The sequence below is a fragment of the Dermacentor albipictus genome, chromosome 7 (assembly GCF_038994185.2).
Source record: "Dermacentor albipictus isolate Rhodes 1998 colony chromosome 7, USDA_Dalb.pri_finalv2, whole genome shotgun sequence".
Taxonomy (NCBI): Eukaryota; Metazoa; Arthropoda; class Arachnida; order Ixodida; family Ixodidae; genus Dermacentor; species Dermacentor albipictus.
This window is the reverse complement of record NC_091827.1, coordinates 46,145,245-46,164,053: the sequence shown is the minus strand read 5'-3', so window position 1 is coordinate 46,164,053 and position 18,809 is coordinate 46,145,245. Positions and strand designations below refer to the sequence as shown.

Genomic DNA, 18,809 nt, shown 5'->3' with positions numbered 1-18,809 from the left:
GCCAGTGGGGTGGGGTGGGGTGGGGTTTGTCACATACGTCTGAAGACACCCGGAAATTGTTGAAATCCTCGCCTTCCTCGACTACACCCGGGGGGGGGGGGGGGGCGGTTACAGAAGACCTATGGGCCCCGGGTGCCAGACGACCTAGCTACGCCACTGTATGTGGGTATGAAAATACCGAGGGCAAGCTCGCCGCAACGGCATGCCGGCCGAAACTCCCACCGGCTAGACCTTAACGGCTAGGTTAGGCCTAGTTAGATCTGGATTACGCCTAGGTTAGGCCTAGTTAGGTCTAGGTTAGGCCTAACCGGCATCGGTTCATCGGCGAACGAAGTTGCCGGTTCGGTGCCGAGTCAACGAAGACGCTTTGCATTGGCAGTACGGCAGTCAGAAGGCTGCGGGAGAACGACCTCGACAACGAGAGTGAGCACATGGGAAGTACTCGAACGGCGGCTGCTTGTTTCGCGCGGTCGCCATGCTTTTGACATCGCGCCCGCGGATCAGCCCGAAAATTTGAATCGATGGCTCGACGATAATCTGTGTTTGGGAGGAGGCACAAATGAAAAGAAAAACAGAGAAACGCCGACCAAAAATGACATGGTTTAAAAAAAAAAAAACTTCGGCTTCCAGAAAAGAAACGATGCTTAACAACGTTGTTAAGAAACAAGGCTTCCTTATGAAAGCCGGAATGTCTTAAAGTTTTCCATTTGTTTATTAAGCCATTCCATTTTCGGGCGGGGTTTCTGTTTTCCTTTTGATTATACATTCTTTTTTGCTATTACCTGAGGAAACTTAGACATTCTTTTTTTCATAAATTACTTTATTTGCAGTGAATACTTCAGCACCTCAAAATAAAATGAGATCCCTGCCCCACCTATCGTCAAGCAGAAGCACATTCTCATGTTGCATGTGCTCGCTATGCCACACTTGAAAAGTGTCCTTCACATGATAATTTATAGCACAAGTTTAGCCCTATCAATTATAGAATTGTAATGCTGACAATGTGGCTAAGTAAAACAATTATTCATTTCCAAGGCATAGCTGCTGGAGGAAAAAGAAAGAAAAAGTACACCACATGACGTCAAAAACATGACAACTTTCATGTAGAACACATACCATCCATTCACACAGACCTATCGACACCAGCGCTGCTGCATATGTGAATCACAAGCCTCATAGAAATGTGCAAACTTGTATAACATGCTTATCCAAAATCTTCACCCTCTGACCCTTTACACATCAGACGATAGCTTTACTATTACCCATGCCTGGCAAAGAATACAAACAGTAAACTATTTAAAGTACCTGTGACGTTGGGAATCATCATCCTAAACTCAAACGTAAGGAGAACAGGCTGTCAGAACAAGCATTATGTGCAATTACGTCGTGTAACTAGTTCCTATAAGCATGGTGCATCCCGAATGTAAACCTACATTTTACAATTAGAATTGGCTAAATTGTGGAAGTCGACCGAGCCAAATGCAGGTGTACCTGGGGATGCAATAATGAATTCCAGGTTTTTTCTGACTTGTTAATGTTTGACTTTATGCTCATAATACAAATGACCCTTGCAGACATGGAAGGACAGTTTTGCTTATCTTTGAAGGGTCCCTAAACCACTTGACCTTAAAGACTTTGTATATAATGGCATCTGTGTACCAGCCTACAATTAACACACAACCTCAACAATCTTGCAATGTTTCATGACAAAAAGTTAACTAGCATTCATGATGTAGTGAAAACTTGAAAGCAATGTGGCCAACTGTCATTCATTCTTGTGGAATTTATGGTTTACCAAACCATTCTTGACAGTAAGAGCGGCTTTACTTTTATGTTATAAAAGAGCAATTAACCAGTACATCTCAAATTATTCTTCATTTTAGTGTCCCTTGAATTAGGTATTGAGCTAGGTATCATTTAAATATACTACTCTGATCTGATCCATCCAACTTGAATAAAGCCCTAAAGTTGGAATGCAACCCTCAATCACTCTTAAACCTTGCACAGTCTTGTTTCTAAGCCAGGGTAGGTAGCTAGTTACTGTTAAAGCTTTTGTTGCTGCTGGGAGGCTCAGCAAAGGTTGATTCCAAATTCACTTTGAGTGTCCACAGCACACAGGACATTACATCTCAAAGGAGCAATACATTACAACAACATGGCTGCCAGATGTAGCAAGAAATGCTGATTCAGCATGCTAACAATGCCGAAACTTGGTATATAATGTACGACTGCGTTGCATAGCAGTAAATAGGCAAAAAATTCTATGGCAAGCTAACAGATTAAAAAAAAGGAAGCTTTGCATGAACACGATATCTCCTTGCAAGCACGGCATTCATCAAAGCACTTCATTCTGCAAGGAACCAAATTGCACCAATTCACCCTTCTTTCACTTACAGGGACCCTGGGTTTGATACCATATCACACAGGTCGCCAAAGAAGCCGCATGAAAGATGAAAAAGGCACAAGAGTGTATATAAAGGTAATAATAATACAGGACCTTCCAACCCAGACTTCACTTCACCATTTGCATCAAATAGTAAAAAAAAAAAAGAGTGTCTCTCTTTGAGTAGTAGGGACACAAATTCTCAAAGTTTTATCCAGCAAGAAACCAGTACACCTCTTGAGTAATTCAGGAAAAAGCACACCAGCTTAAAAGGCAGACAGCATTATGATGCGATGTAACTGAGCAACAGATTCTTTTGTCAACATAAAATGAACAACGCAACAGAGCCGCAACACCAAGCTTCCAGTTTTCAACACACAGAGCCAAGAGTCACCAAAATAAAGCCGGCAGTGCCTTCACCGCAAACTTCTCGCATGTCAGATCACTGCAGAGGAAACGTTGCTGAACTTTCACCATGGCCTCGGCACTCGCGCAACACAGTTTGGCAAAAGGAGCTGTGTTTTGAGGAACGACGACAGAGCTGCACGTGGGAGATGAAATGGACGCATCTTTGGTCCTCAGAGAGGGAAGCCTTTTCAAGCTGTCTTGCTTGACAGAGCCTGCCAAGCCTGGTCCGACCAGTCTGGAATGTGCCGGTTGTTGGTGATGAACTGGTCCTTGGTGATGCAGTGCACGTTCACTGCATCCGTAGAGCCGTAGATGGAAGCTGCAAAAATGCGTGACATGTTTGAGCAACAAACAATTTCTTTTAGGAATGAAAACGCATACCTTTTTAGATATAATCCTACTGGGCGTTCTGCCTTAAACTGGGTGTCATAACAGATTAAGAACTTTGTGCAAGTAAAAAAAAAAACGAGAGTATGTATGCAAGCATGCAGATGAACTTAAATCCAAAGAAAAGCCAAACTGTCTAGAGGGGCAATTTAATAATCACTATTAAACCAAAAAACACACATATGGCGCCCTTTCTTATTGTGAAAGTTAAATGAAGAATTTGAAAGAGAGCAGAAAAACATATAACAACAAAAATGAACTGAACCTCTCAACACCAATAGCATGGTCTGTGTACAGCAATATTAACTGCACTTCATCTAAATTACTTTTCTTACTTTAGCAGCACTGCAGTTACCAAACACATGTAGCTGTTGTGCGCATTTAAAACTACAACAAAAATATATCTGTTGGAGAAGGGAAAACAGAAAACAGACTCAAGTGACTCCTTGATTCCCTTAACTCAATTAATGCAAACATCAGTGTGAAACTCACAGTAATTACATGTACGGTATGCAATCGGCGTCGATGATCGACACAGTGCCACCCACCAACTCGCACGTGAAGACTGTGGAAACACTCGAACCTCTTGCATCTCCCGATGTTTAGACTGCGTGGCTCATGTCTCCTGGCATCCAGCTTCCTCGCATAGCACACACATGGTGGAGGGAGTCGTAGTTATGCAGCACGACAAGAGATGGTGCAAGTCTTCCGATGCTAGCGCCTCATGACGGCACGGATACTCAGGTGCAAGGGGAACTTGCTTCCTCTTCTTCGTCACGTCGCGTACGGTTCCAACCGAACGCTTGTTAATCTACTCTGTGGGACCAAACCCTGGAGGCCAGTTTGATGGCTCAAATGGTGCACTCTTCACGAGACTGCATTTGCAAACCACTCACACATCAGTGTCCGGCACGGGTAAACACTACTCGCTCATTAAGCTTGTACGGCGAGTCAGACCCCCTCAATTCCTCAGTGCGTTTCATTTCTAGCGTGTAGATCGGCTAGCTGGAATTCTTGCATGAAGGGGCAATAAATGACTTTTTTCCTTATGTTTCCAGTACAGTGTATTGTCATTCCTTTGTTTCCAAGCCCACAAAACACATTAATTCCTCAAGCTGCCAATGAACTTCCAGAGTATTTAACAAATGCTTTTGATAGTCACACTCGGTGCACTTCGAAGCTCATACCTGGCACTTTTTTCAGAACTTTTGTGATTGCAACATCTTATGACACATTTTCGAAGAGAACATATCTGCTTTCACCCTGGTCTTCACTGAACTGTTCATGAATTTCGTGAACTTCACTGAACTTCATGAACTGTTCTGAAACCCTTTCTGTTGCTGTGCCTTGTTCTGCACAGCCTGCACTTGTGGACTTGAAAATCTGTAAAATATCTTGCACACATGACAACAAAACGTGGGGGGAGGGGCAATTATAATGATGATGATGATAAATAGTTTCCATTTTAATGGTGCAGCAGCCGTTCCAGCTATGATGCACCAGGGCTGATTTTTGCATGCTCTAAATATGAGACACGAAATACGAGAGGCTTCAAACATGAGACAGGAAGCCCCTCATTTCTTTCAACTTTACCCTGAGCACACGCTTTGTGACAGCAGCACAGGTGATGAATGTTACCGAACAGACTAACAGCCAAAATACACATTCAGTGCATTCCCTAACACGTAACTGCTGTTCGCAGCAAAAGCCGGTGAGGTAACACAGTTTCCCCCACGTTACCTCCAAGCCACGCAGTGTAGTTCTCCTTGCTGGGCGGGCTGTGGAACTTGAACGTGTTCATGTTCATCTTCCGCGAGTACGTCGGGTCCTGGACCAAGCTCTTCAGCTCCTGGAGGAGGCGGTGCTTGAAACCTGGCATCATGGAGCTCCCACCCATGACCACAATATTCTGAGCCAGGACCTTCCGCGAATCCATCGGAGCCTGGAAGAGAACCACAAAATTAGAAGTGCTTTACCTGCTTTGACTTTCTCTCTTCAGGACTTTGCAATTTTTGTTTAACCCCACATAGCTGAATGTATAATTTGTTATACGCTTAGCTTCACACATCAAAATGCTGATGTAAACATGGGAAACATAACACAAAATGCATAGTAGTGTTTTTGACATGCTGAAGCAAAGTATCAGTAGTGAACAGCTCAGCAAACAAATTGCTAATACAGTTACTATATTAGCATGCTACTATATAATTTAGTTAGCTACTATACTTGTTATTTTAAACTCAAATAAAAATCATTTCATTGTTTTAATGTAGATATATGCTCTGTGGTCGGAAGTCAAGGTAATCAAGTTGTTTTAATTTTTTTTTTTTTATTGTGGAAAGGCGCTTGGACTTTCTGTGACACAGTGGCCATCCAGTGGCACAGGCTGAATGAAAAGAATGCGCATCGAACGTCTCGTAGTTCAAGCTTGATCACAAGTGAGTCTGTGAATGGCTGAGGGACAAATATGTTAACCTCATTTTTGGGTAGGATTCCAAGGAAACATTAAATAGTTTTGGCATTGAATAAGAAGATAAAGATTGCAAAGAAACAACCTTCAGAAATCAGTTTTGTTAATACGGTGCTGACTGGACTGCATACTTTTAGTGGCCGCCATTACACTTAGCCACCATATTGAATATTGATGCGGAATCGAGGAAGGGAGGCCCCATATTTGGTTGAGTTATCCGGTAAGTAGGAGGGGGCGCTTCCTAATGAACTGTCAAAGTTGAAAGTTGATATAAAAAGCCACTGAAACATTGCTTCCTAACTACATTAAGAAGTGAACAATGTTAACAAGCCATGAAGTTCTGAATGCAATATTGATAACGGCCAACAAGGTAACACATTCCGCAGTTGGCTACGGTCTAATATTTTTTGGTCAGTATTTCACTGTCAAGAGTAAGCATTTCCGCATGCAGACCTTCTCTCGCACCATTCAATATTACGTAAGTTGCTGTCCAAACTAGCCCTTATTAAAGACTGCTAATTTCAGAGTCAAACAAAACACAACCTAGCTATGGCTTCAACCAGCATTCACGAGTGTTTCATGTATGAAAGACACACAACAAATTCACTTCCATCAGCAAAGTGAGGCAACTGATGACCTTGTGGCACCCACAAGGACTTCACTTACCTTTAAAATGGAATCCAGAAGTAGTGTTGCTATGGACTTCATGTCGCCATCCAATTCAAACAGAGCTTCAGCTGCATATTCTCTGTAGAGAACAGGAAGACAGGGAAGAAAAAAACTGCAATAAGTATTCACTACATTTTTTTACCTTCATGCAGTCCAGACATCAAAACATACAGTAGCTTTTTCTTACAATCAAATTCTAAGGTTTAACATCCCAAAGCACTCACAAGCTATGATGAGGGACGATGGTAGGTGGGGGGGGGGGGAAAGAGCTATTAATTGGTCGTTTTGACCACCCGGGCTTTTTTGGCACGCACCTAAATCTAAGCACACGGGCATCTTTGCATTGCACCCAATCTGAATGTGGCTGCGGTGGCCGAGAGTCGATCCCGCGACCTCGTGCTGAGCAGCGCAACGCCACATCCACTAAGCAATGGTCAACTCATCCGAGTGCCTATGAGTGCTCGTGGGGGAGTTCACGGTAAAAGTGAACGAACGTTCTTGGAGACGAAGCCATTCCATTCCCGCTCCATTCGCACACAACCGGGTACCATTACATTTCCATTCAATTTCTCGCTTTCAATGACATAAGCAAGTCATGTGTGACATGAAAATACCTTCGTTATATCCAATATTCATGATAGGCAGGCGTTCATTACATGCTGATGTTGGCAAGAAGCATTTTAGATTTACTTCCGTATACCCAATAAGTCATTATATCTTCATTTGTTATATCGAGGTTCGACTAACTGAAGCGAATATGGAATAAATCTAATTCCAGCCCTGCTGCCAACATAAAACTTTAAAGCTGTCATATCTTGAAAAATCATTCACCTTAGCGACCCCGGAATGGTGATGATCTTGTCGCCGTCCAAAGGATATTTGACCTCTGGTGGCGGGGGAGGAGGATCCTGACGAAAGGTAGAAGAGCACCGAGCCATGATGGCAGACAGGCAGTAAAACATGCATTAAAACACATGCATAAAAAAGGTGAAAAGGTCACAGGAGCTTCTCAAGAATTGCTACGATCCATGGCACAATCCTTTTAATGCATCATGCCTATGAATGTAGATGCCAAGATTAAACAGGCGACTAAAGAATAACCTACTCTCGGCAAGTACAGCATTTCTTGAAAGGTTCGTTCTCATTTATTTGGTGTAAAGACCTGCGAGATTACAACTGACAAGAATGAAGGACAAACTTTTCTTTCATGGATTTCAAGCAAAAGCCTCAATGGGGGCACGTCAGTGTGATCCCACAAATTTCGTAGCATTTTTTTGCAGCTGAGCTGTTTCGCCACATGAAATTTGGCCACCTTGAGAGGAGGTGGACAAACCCGACGGTAGCACGAAGTTACAAAAGAAACCCAATATTGGTTTGCAGAAAGAAAGCTTTACAGTTTAAGAAAAATTTGTCCTGTTCCAGGGATCAAACTCAGGACCAAACGCCTTTCTGGGGCAGTCGCTCCACCATGTGAGCTTAACCAGGAGGCTAGTAGGTTGCAAGGCGAGGGCCAATTAATCGACAACTCGAAGAAGAGGGACACTTAACAAGGCAAATCAGTTCTGTAGAAGTCTGCAGGATGGATGAAAGTTCATGGGAGAGAAAATGACCATTGTCATATTTAAACAAGAAAACACACAAGATATAGAAAAATGATGCCCACCGGAATGACTTCAGCATTGTTGCTCCTTGCGAATCCCCAAACCTGCAGCTTTAGCGCCCTCTCGCGGGTAGTCACAAAACAAGTGCGGACTGCCAAGAAAAACAAAACGAAACTAAAATTAAACATTTTATTTTTGTTTTCCTTCTTTCCATTAGGATAATGAAGATTTTCAGCCTCAATGTAAAAGCCGTGCTGACACAACACAGTCGGGCCCCAGTATGCATGTTTTTTTTTTAAAGTGAATAGCTTACTTTGGCTCTCTTGCCCATTTTAGTGATCAGTGGCCACAGATGGACTGGCTAACAGCTCTGTTCTCTAAGGAATTACGCAATAAAATAACAAATGCTACCTACATAGTATCTTCACTACAACAAATATATGCTGTCAAAAGCAACACTCTAAAAAAGCGAATAGCTTTCCAGAAGCATTCAGCTATTTGCTTACATTGACAATCACCGTCGATGGTTTGTGCAAAACTTTTCTCGGTGCTTTTAGAATTCCAGGATGGAAGTGCAAATGGCAATGCCGGTTGTGAAATCTGATGATGCTGTGCTCAAACAGCAATGTGCTTTAACGTGCTGATGTGGAACGATTTTTGGCAGGGAAAGGTATTCGCAGTACAGTTGACTTCCATCAATTTGACCTCAACTAGACAGACAGAATCACTCAAATTATCTGGCCGGTCAAATTAAAATAAAACACAGAAAAAACATCCAAACACACTATTGCTTCACTGGGCAGTATTTACCCAAATCTAACGCATTCAATGTTTGAGGATTCAGAGTAGAAAACAATATGCATCAAGGTCTAATAGGCATATAATTTCATAACACAAAAAATGCAGCATGCCTCAGATTCTGGCAATCAGAAATGAAAATGAAACCTGCCAAGTTTACCTTCACTGGCTAGAAATTTATTTACACTTAATGTCCATTGTCAACAACCTTGGACAACATGTCATTGCTATTGCACAACATATCACCCTGACTGCAGCCAATCCATTGTTCTTGGTGCTACTATTCTGTATCTCCTAAATCACTCCACTACAATTGCAAAAAGGATGGTGGCCCATGCCTAGAGCAACCATTTTCCTAGTTCATCTGCCAATGTCTCCAGCTCTGGATATATCCAACAATTCAGAGTACCAAATGCACATATTGCAACTTCACTGTTGTCAATCAAACTAGAATGCAAAACAACAACTTTTGAATCAGCTTTTGTAATTTAAGACTGAAAGCAGCACAACATCGTCGCCATGATAGACAAAAATTTTTCAGCTACCATCATGCGAAGTCAATGGTTTTGACAGTAGGATGTCTTTAACGCCACGAACATGGTTCTGGTTTCGTCGAAGATTTCAACTCTCAAGCAATTTACCAGGGATAGTATTCTCAGACTGTCACTGTCGGGGATACTTTAACAAGTTTTTGCATGACTAACACAGGAGGTTTTGGCATCCACAGGTGACAGTGTTCCTGCCACTGTGCGAAGACAGTGTGCTTGGCACTACGCCACGAATGATGCCGCTTGTAGATGCCAACGCGTCTAGTGACAGTCACGTGAAATCTAGCGAAAGGGAAATTATCCTTGTAAGTGATCGTTCCTATAATATGGCCCCAGCAGTTTGCCTACTCTTTCGATGTCTAACTCAGCGAGCCCCAGCAGTAGCGCTTTGGAATCGTACGGACAAATTGGCCACCGTCAGCGTTTTGATGAACCTCAAAAACACACACCTTTTTTACTTCACTCTTCTATACAAAAACAAACACAACAAAACATGCATTCTTACCTTTTATGTCTTCTAGAACAGATTCCCTGATAGGATCTGTGCAACAAAAAAAAATGAAAGAAAGGTATAAGGTATAGATGTAATAGTTGACATGATAAGTACAGTTCACTGAACGTTTTCATCACTGTTTAGAAACCCTGCATTTGGTGAGGATTGCAGCATTGCATGCTTTCACAACAACATTCAGTTAATGTGAAAGCATTAGCTGATTCGTTATTAGCATTCATGCCAAAACAGTGCTAAGGACACAGGCAATATGAAGCAACACAGAAAAAAAGGCGAATGTGTTGTTTTTCTATGTGCCTTCTTTTTGTACCGTGTTCTAGTGCGCTTCCCCTATGAGAGCATTCAGTTTAGCACAACCAGTGCATACACACAGAGAAGCAACAGAATTGCATGCACAGGATTACACAAACACAAAGTGCTGTGTGCGTTTGTGTCCGTGCCGCTGGTTGCACATTGAATGCTTTTGTGATTATAAACGGCCCCGAATTACAACACAGATTGCATACTGTTTTGAAGTTGCAAAGAAGGCAGCGAAAGCGGTTATACATCCTGACACAAACGCTGATGTTTAGAAAAAAAATCCTGTCTCTTCTTGAAATTCCTGAAAAATACATGTAGGCCCATAGTGCCAGTTCATAATGACATGTTTTTGTTGGCAACTGTGTGTGCAGCTCGTTATGCACTGGAACTTGTGTAGTCTGTAAGAAACTCATGTATATGTGAACAGAGGCATGCCTTGGGACTTGGCTTGGATACCAGGCACACTATTTCGACGGAGGCTAGGCTTAGACATTTTTCCAGAGGACTATACTCATTGGTTAACGTACACCAGTTTTGCAAAGCCACTGTATGCAGTACAATCAAGCATCAATATAATGGTCACGGACTTAATAAATGGATGGAAACAACTTTATTGTACATCCGGCAACGGATAAATCAACGGACATACAATGAAGTACATACAGAATGTTCCTCACCCATATCAGCATGTAAGAAATGCATGCTCAAAACAAACGTCATGCATAATGAAGATACTTTCATGCTCGATACAAGTTCGCTGTATTGAGATTCCCACATGTTTATTTCATGGCTTTCCTTTCGACTTTTTTTCCTACATATGTAGAGTGGCAAATCCTCGAACTTAAAGACAAGAATTCCAACATTCTGTTCCAAATAAAAGCATGTTAAACACCTTTGTAACCTTTCCTGGTGTTCTACAAACATTGATAACTGAATGAGCAAATGGCTGTGGCTCACAACTTAAAAAAAAAATACTAAGAGAAACTCGCTCACCAGTAAGCACCTCTGCAAGCGAAAACTCGCCGTCAGATGAACCTCGCACTGTTGCCAGCTCCATGAGCTCAGACTCTACCCGCCTGGATGTGTTAAAGAGACAAAAACACAAAAGAAACTGCAGGCATGCTTAACATTGCACTGCTGGGGCAGCTAGTTCATATTCAGCAGCACATGGCTGCATGCAATCCACAACATGAGAAGAGGAGGAGGCAGCCTAGAGACCCTGACATCAAAATAAATTCATCTCTGCCCCATCGTTGGGGAAACGAATCAACATAATTGCCTGGTACACCTACACAACTACACCTACCTTTTTGAGTTGGACTGCGGTGTAGTATTTGCCACTCTTCAACTATACTACAAACTCTGTACCTGCATGGCCTTCTCTCTAACACAATCTTTACGCAACAGAAACCAGATGTCAATGTCTACACTCGCCAGTGTTGGCAGTTTAGACGGTTAAATAGGAATACAGTGGGAAGCAACAAGCTCACCTGTGAATGGCGAGTCCCCCAAGGGGAATGGCCTGCCAGGCACTGAGGATGCAGACTCCTTCATAAACGTGATCATGACGCTAGTTAAGAAATCCAGACCAAATGAACACCTTACAGCTGCAGACCAAACTGCAAGAAACACGAGGCTTTCAACGATGTCTGGTACATTTAATTCGATGCAGACATTGAGGGACGCCAGACGTTGGAGGGTATCGGCTACTCCGTAAATGGTAATGCATTTACGAATTAACGGCTTACCGGACAGGTGTGGGGCAGCAGCAATGCCGGTAGCGACATCTGGTGACACTGAATTTAACGTGAGAGTACACAGAGCTAATATGCTGCAGTGCCCTATTATATTCTGCTCAGCTGCTGGTGCATTCATTGTACCAGCAGTCCGTTTATGCTTTACTCTCGATGAGAACACTCAAGCAACAGAAATTTTTTTCAGATGCACTGTAGTTAGACAAAGCACCCCAAGGTGTCGATGCCACTGCCGTCCACAGCTTCAGTAACCTAATGATCTGTAAGCAGCAAAAAGTTTAAAGAGAAGCTACAACTCTCTAGAAAGAAACACTGAGATTGGCCAATCACCGTCACAAATGATAAACAGAATAGAAGTGCCTTGACGGTGCTACAGAGCAGCGGGTATGTCGAAGAAATGCTCTCTCTCACCGAAAATGGCCATTTTTGCCATTCCTGCCCTCGGCAGAATCTTCTACGAAAACGGCAGCCTACATTGAATGTTGCTATATTTACCCGATTCCAATGTGCATCATTTTTTCCAAGAAGACCAATCCAAAAATTGCTCATGCTGGAAACAAAACCAAAACCTCATTCACAGCTGTGGCAAGTCTGTCAGAACCACTGAAATCACCACTCCCACTACAAGGTGGCGAAAGAACAAGTTTTCCTTAGATACAGTAGCATAGGTTGGCCTCAACATGACAACACACTGCTTCAGTTACGAAAGCTCACTCGTAAAAGAAGTTATTTTACGTGTTAAGCTAGCAGCACTGAAGCCGTGTCATACGTCATCAGCCTGCCAGAGCCTTGCATCACGTGATGAAACTGGCAAAATAGTCTAGGTATGGGCCACTATTCTATTTACGATGGTTGTGGAGTTGTTCAAGAAACAAGCGGAATGTACAAACAATGACATGCTGTGGCCTGCGGCATGTTTTATTTTTGTCCAGTTGCCAGACATGAAGACATGCCACATTTTTGTTGTTATAAAATTGGTGGAATGACAAGATTCAGATGTACGTTGTCTTCTACTTTGGATCCATAAGAACTGGCTGCATGTTTGATCAGGGGGCACATCTTAATCAGACAAATACTGCCACAAAAACCAGCGATGTGTTTGGGCGTTCCTTTTTTCTTTATTAATTTGACAGGCCGGATAGATCAAGCAGTTTTGTTGGCCTCTTCAAGACTGAAATGATGCGAGTCCAGTGCGCTATCTTTACATGTGTTATGTGACGAGGCCTTAATATTGTGGTTCAGCGTCACAAACTCTGTTCATAATAACGGCCATAAGTTTGCCTGCAACACATTTTAATTAATGCCTACTAAGTAAATAAATAAAGCGCAATAATTGCTCATTTTTTATGTAACATCATAAGAAAGAATGATGAGCCACAGTTAAAGAAATTATGGGGTTTTACATGCCAAAACCACTTCCTGATTATGAGGCACGCCATAGTGGAGGACTCCGGCAATTTCGACTATCTGGAGTTCTTTAACGTGCACCTAAATCTAAGCACACGGATGTTTTCGCATTTCACCCCTATCGAAATGCAGCCGCCGTGGCTGGGATTCAATCCTGCGACCTCGTGCTCAGCAGCCCAACACCATAGCCACTGAGCAACCATGGCAAGTAGCCACAGTTACAACAACAGCAAAGCACAAGAAATTTCGATAACTTATCGCCAAGCTGTTGAGAAATTCCTTCCTCCTGAGAAAACAAGTGCAAAGTAAAAGGATATCGGCAATGAGATGCTCTCGTAGTATCCGCAGTCGAGGACAAGCGCAGAGTTGATCCCAAGGGTGTACAAAGCCATGAGATGTGACGGCACGAAAACTATGGCTGGAACCTGCACAGTTTATTTGTTTGTTTGTTTGTTTTTCACTGGTGACAACGAATGTGGGATGGAGAAACAATTCACAGTCATACACAATGTGCGAGGCAGTAACAGCAATAGCGTGTGAAACTCTGGAGACCTGTCTCTTATGAACCGCCCCATTTTATTTTCCTCAATTTGATATCACTTTGCCACCGAGTTTCTAACATCCCCTACGCTCCGCTTACTACATAACAAGCAACACTATGAAAGACTACTTCCTAGTGTCTGTAGAGTACAGAGGGCACCAGCATTGGCGTACGTCTCCTAGCAGCCGCTATGCCAACATGGAAACGTCATGATATGGAACATAGTAGAGTTGCAAACCTGGCATGGCCTAAAAAACTATCTTAGCTGCACGTTAAGCAAGCGAGCTGTGTGACAAAGTGTTCTTAGAATGAAATCTTCACAAACTGTCTCAGTTCTCCCATATTTATCTTGCACTGCCGTTTAGTATATAGTACTCACATACTATATAACCCATAAATGAATAAATCTAAAACATACAAATGGATCTGATGTGCAGTGAACATGGACCTTCCTGTCTTATGAGCAGCTTAGGTGGCCTGCTGGCGGCACTGTTCCCATTCATTATAACTGTATGGGTGCCTATGTTCTAAGGAAAACAATTTATTCAATCATAAAACAGAAACAAAAACGTTTTATGTTCTTTTCCAGCAAAGACACAGCCACTGTGGCAGATAGTACACTTTTCATGAGGCAAGTCTTTAAGGTGCTCTGGCTCTCCAAGGATTAAGCTTATCGAAAGTCTCCAGTTTCTAGTATTCCCACGCATACGTTGGTAATAGAACACCAAGCAACTCAGTACTCAGCAACTGAGTACTCAGTACAACTCAGTACTCAGTAAGCATCAGTGTCGTGTCCTCCCCATCAAGATTTTGCAGTGAAGCTGCAAAATTTTAATGGCAAAGGAAAAAGTGGGTTTTGCAATGGTTTTCGTGCACCAAATGCCGTCATGTGTCAGAGCCCAAAATTGGCTTTGAAATGTAACAACCAATCTTACTAAAATAAAACCTACCTTGCATATATTTCCCGTAAATAGACAATTCATATGCGCAGCTTTCTTTTTTTAGAGAAGTAGTCTGTAATTTTTGTTTCTCACATGGCGTTATGTCGGCTCTACAATGAATGTCAGCTAGGTGATTGTACGGCTATGCCAGTGAAAGCAGACGCATTGGTGCTGTAACGTAGCCTGCATCAGAGCCTTCACTAAGAAAACCCAGCGTCAGCTCGCCCGAATGCTGCTGCTGCATTCGAGCAAGGCTGTGAGCCAACAAATAGACTCCTTGTACTTCGGAATGGCGTGAGAACTCGCTTATATATGAGGCCAGGTGGTGCAGCTCAAAGTGGGACAAGGGACACAGAAAGGAATGAGGACAAGCACTTAAACAGCTGTGCTTCCTTTGATGTATCAGTTGTCAGGGTTGGCATACATCTGCGAACGATTTTTCACTTGCTTCAGGGCACCTGTGTGCTCCAACGAGCCGCAATGCCACTGAAGTGCTAAACACTGTCAAATAGCCCAGCAGCATGTTAGCACAAAGACAAAAAAAAAAGCCAAGCCGTTTCAGTGGCAGGAAGGCCAGACGTGTTCGGTCGAACCTCGATTTAATGAACATGGACTTAATGAAGTAAAGCTAAAACGTTTTGTGTGAACTTCAACACGTAACGTACATATGCTTATAGTGTACACACACAATGAAACACACATAAATGATAAATGACAATAGGGCAGCAAAGGCAACACTGATGCAGCTTATACTGATCAGCATGAGAATGAAGATGTTGCTATTCCGTTCTACAAGCTTGTCCTTGGCAGAGCGTCTCTGAGGGCAAAGAAACAAAAACTAAATAAACTGGCTAGAGTTGGTCAATGCAGACGTACCTCAAAGTGCTCAAACAGCACCTGCGCAACTGTGTTGCGAAACAGCGTTGGGCACAGCACAGACTCGACAACAACCACTCGCCGATCCTTGGGGTTGACCGAGAGATGCCTGAAACACAGGAAGAAAAAAACAAAACTGGACATCAAGGTACACATCTGATAACAGCTGCATTAGTGAGACTTCAACCACCTCACAAATTTGGGAAGGGGAAGTAACTGCTGCAGCTTTTCTGAAAGTGAAAACAACAGAGCACACCTGCATGGCACAGACACTGGCTATTCCTGAAACGCTGTTTGATTTGTCAACCTCTTCAAAGCTAGCATACCTGCAGCAACAGCCGCCTTCTCTTTCGAGAGCGCGTTTCGCAGAGCACAAAGCATGACAACAGAGGACATGGATGAAGTGCTTGCACGTATCTCCACTTGCTCCATCTCCGTCCTCCATCAAACTTGAGAGCGCAATATATTGCCTCCATTCATTCAGAATTGGCACCCATGGCAACCCACCTGAAGTACAGGGTGTACATGAATTCCTTGAGCATGGTGGTGAGGTCATCCTGGGCCCAGTAGTTCCAGATGGGCTGCATCTGTGGAAAAGACAAAGGAGGCTTGACGCGCATTTCCTTTCCTAGCTTTCACGGGCTCACACTAGCTCCATGCTGGCTAGCTGAGAAATTGCCAAGTGCCTCATATAGTGCCACTCAAGACTTAATTAGCAAGGCTGCACTCATTACTTGCTGGTCTGACAGGGGTCAGGTGCTATATGAAGCAAGCCTGCAGACCCTTCAGTGGGCTTGGCATTACCAAGCACCACAAACATGATGTAACATGTACGAAAGTCATCATCATCAACAGCCTGGTTATGCCCACACTGCAGGGCAAAGGCCTCTCCCATACTTCTCCAACCAGCCCGGTCATGTACTAATTGTGGCCATGTTGTCCCTGCAAACTTCTTAATCTCATCCGGAGAGTACTGACACACATTTTCGAAGTTGCACAAACTCGTCACATGCTTCTCACACATAAAAAGATGAGACTCTTCAAATACGAAGTTTAGGAAACAGTCATACCTTAATTTAATTTTAATAAGCTGTTACAAGAAAGATTAAGAGATGGCACCACCATTCCCCACCCCTTCTGAATCCTCCACTCCCCCTTGGCAACCTTCCTCCTCTATGAACTTGAAGACAAAAGTATCAAGTTGTGTGTGGCCCTCCATGTAACCACACCCTTTCCTCTGTATTCCGTGCTTAATAAATCCTGTTAACACCTGTTAACAAAAGTCCAGTGTCCTATCATCTGCTATACGAGATACAACAAAACATAAGCTAGAGAAAGGGGGGGGGGAAGGAGGACGGGAAAGAGAGGGCTGGGTTGCCTTTTGTGAAACTTCCTCCAGCTTGAAAAATGATTTGCGGTACCTTAGCAAGACTTTAAATGCTGCCCTGTTCTCGACAACATTATCATTACGTTACGAAGCAAAGAAAAATTTTCCTAAGTCATGTAGCAACCTAAGGCTAGGCATGTTTCTTCTGACTGTGATTGGGTGTGCCAGCTACAGCGATCACAGAAATGGAGCGAACCAATGTATCATGGCATCAAGAAGCATTTACCTCTGTCTACCTCCTGGGTACTAAAACTGAAACTGGTTCGTAGAAAGAGCTATCACAGTAAATTATGTGGGGCGCTCAAAGGCTTGCCAGTATTTTTTCTTGAACTTGGAGGCTTTGAACGTTCCGCCTATATAAAATAATAAAAAGTTGAAATCGTCACGTCAGCACTCCTTTAAAGGGCATGCGAAGTGTTGGTGAACACTGTCGCATGTTCCAGACGTAGTGCTTTGTAAGTGGTGCATAAAACACTGTTCCCAAGTTTTTTCCTAACTAGTCGAAGGGTTATATTCGAGGTGCTCGTAAGATTCTCTTGCTACGTCACTTTACAGTCAGGATGAACGTTTTCACAGAAAAATACTAATTCAATACCTGGTTGTTACGACCCAATGGAACGCTGCTTGGTATGATCCATCGGGGGCTCGGTTCACGCGCGAAACCACACCTGGAAGAATAACCGACCAGTTTCACAAGCTGCATCAGCCAACATTGAGTGTGTGATAAACCATTACGCCACACAACGACAACGAAGTATGCCACACCGTAACAAGACATTGACACCGGAAGGCCATGCAAACACAGACGCTATCACTGTATAACAGCGGCAACATTTCATTAATGTGGTGTTGATCTGCGGGCACATTCGACGTCGACATTCTCTTGTAGCACGGCACGTCTCGCGTTTGATGCCATGCCTTAGTTCGAATTAGATGGCATGCATTATCAACATCACGGCGGCTACAGTGAATAAGAACAATGCAATACGCTCCGCAGCACAGGCACTAGCACACACACGATTGAACTCACGACGTCCATAAACCACGCCGGTAAAGGGTGCAACACACCAACAGACGCTAGCCACTTTTTTTTTAACCATCGCTATAGTTCAAAGGTGCAGATGAACTAGCATGCCGTCGCAGCGATCTAACTGCATCACCGCAAACTTCGGCTAAACAATTCAGATCGTGGGTTACATTAGGAACGCCCACAAAGAACCATTGCTCACTTGGTGTAGGCGCGTCCGAAGTCAAACACCACCGAGTTTTTCTCGGTCACCATGCCTATTCCTTCATAGATCGGCATCTTGCTTGGCACTTACAAAACCCTGAATACTATGATGAGCAAGTTAACATGACTGCGAGACGGAACACATTTCAGCAATGATATACGCCCCAAAGAGTCTACGCGAACTACGCAAGGAACCGAAAGAACATTTCGTCGATAAGGCAGCTGACATATTGCAACGAGTGCATAGACATACAATAGCATTCTCTAAGTGCTAGAGGGTATGGTAGAGGTAGCCTGTTTCTTGTGCTTGAAGAATAGTGTTAATTATTGTAGCAGCGCCACATTTTTGCTTAGTGTCAACTGTCAGAACTACTTTGTCGTCTGCTTCAAAAAACAAAAATCTGATTTTTCTGTTGAGCGAGTTTGAGCAATCTATTATTTCAAATGCTCCTCGAAATCTTGATTCCAATAAAAACAAGTTACAACCGCCCAAAAGACTCCGCTTAGCTTCAAGAAAGTGTTAATAAGGAGCAGGAAATCTTTATCTTGTTTAAACAAACGCAGTAAAAAAGCAGCTGGGCAAGCCCGTGACGCATG

General features: G+C 43.1%; 1 protein-coding gene across 2 annotated transcripts in view; it reads right to left on the bottom strand.

Moving 5' to 3' along the window:
* Nucleotides 1–799: 799 nt before the first annotated feature.
* LOC139047965 (actin-related protein 10-like) overlaps nt 800–18,809 on the bottom strand; it is an 84,981-nt gene continuing 66,971 nt past the window's right edge. The window contains exons 1-13 of one of the 2 annotated variants that reach the window (XM_070522191.1): nt 18,211–18,459; nt 17,577–17,649; nt 16,102–16,181; nt 15,595–15,703; nt 13,554–13,661; nt 11,566–11,633; nt 11,069–11,151; nt 9,770–9,805; nt 7,981–8,069; nt 7,149–7,225; nt 6,315–6,396; nt 4,919–5,120; nt 800–3,110 (exon numbers count right to left, since the gene is read on the bottom strand). In XM_070522191.1, the coding sequence (XP_070378292.1) occupies nt 2,980–3,110; nt 4,919–5,120; nt 6,315–6,396; nt 7,149–7,225; nt 7,981–8,069; nt 9,770–9,805; nt 11,069–11,151; nt 11,566–11,633; nt 13,554–13,661; nt 15,595–15,703; nt 16,102–16,181; nt 17,577–17,649; nt 18,211–18,287 (1,215 nt within the window). In that variant the 5' untranslated portion in view covers nt 18,288–18,459 and the 3' untranslated portion in view covers nt 800–2,979. Of the gene's footprint in view, nt 3,111–4,918; nt 5,121–6,314; nt 6,397–7,148; nt 7,226–7,980; nt 8,070–9,769; nt 9,806–11,068; nt 11,152–11,565; nt 11,634–13,553; nt 13,662–15,594; nt 15,704–16,101; nt 16,182–17,576; nt 17,650–18,210; nt 18,460–18,809 lie in introns of those variants that run through there. The other variant, XM_070522190.1, reaches the window with a different exon arrangement.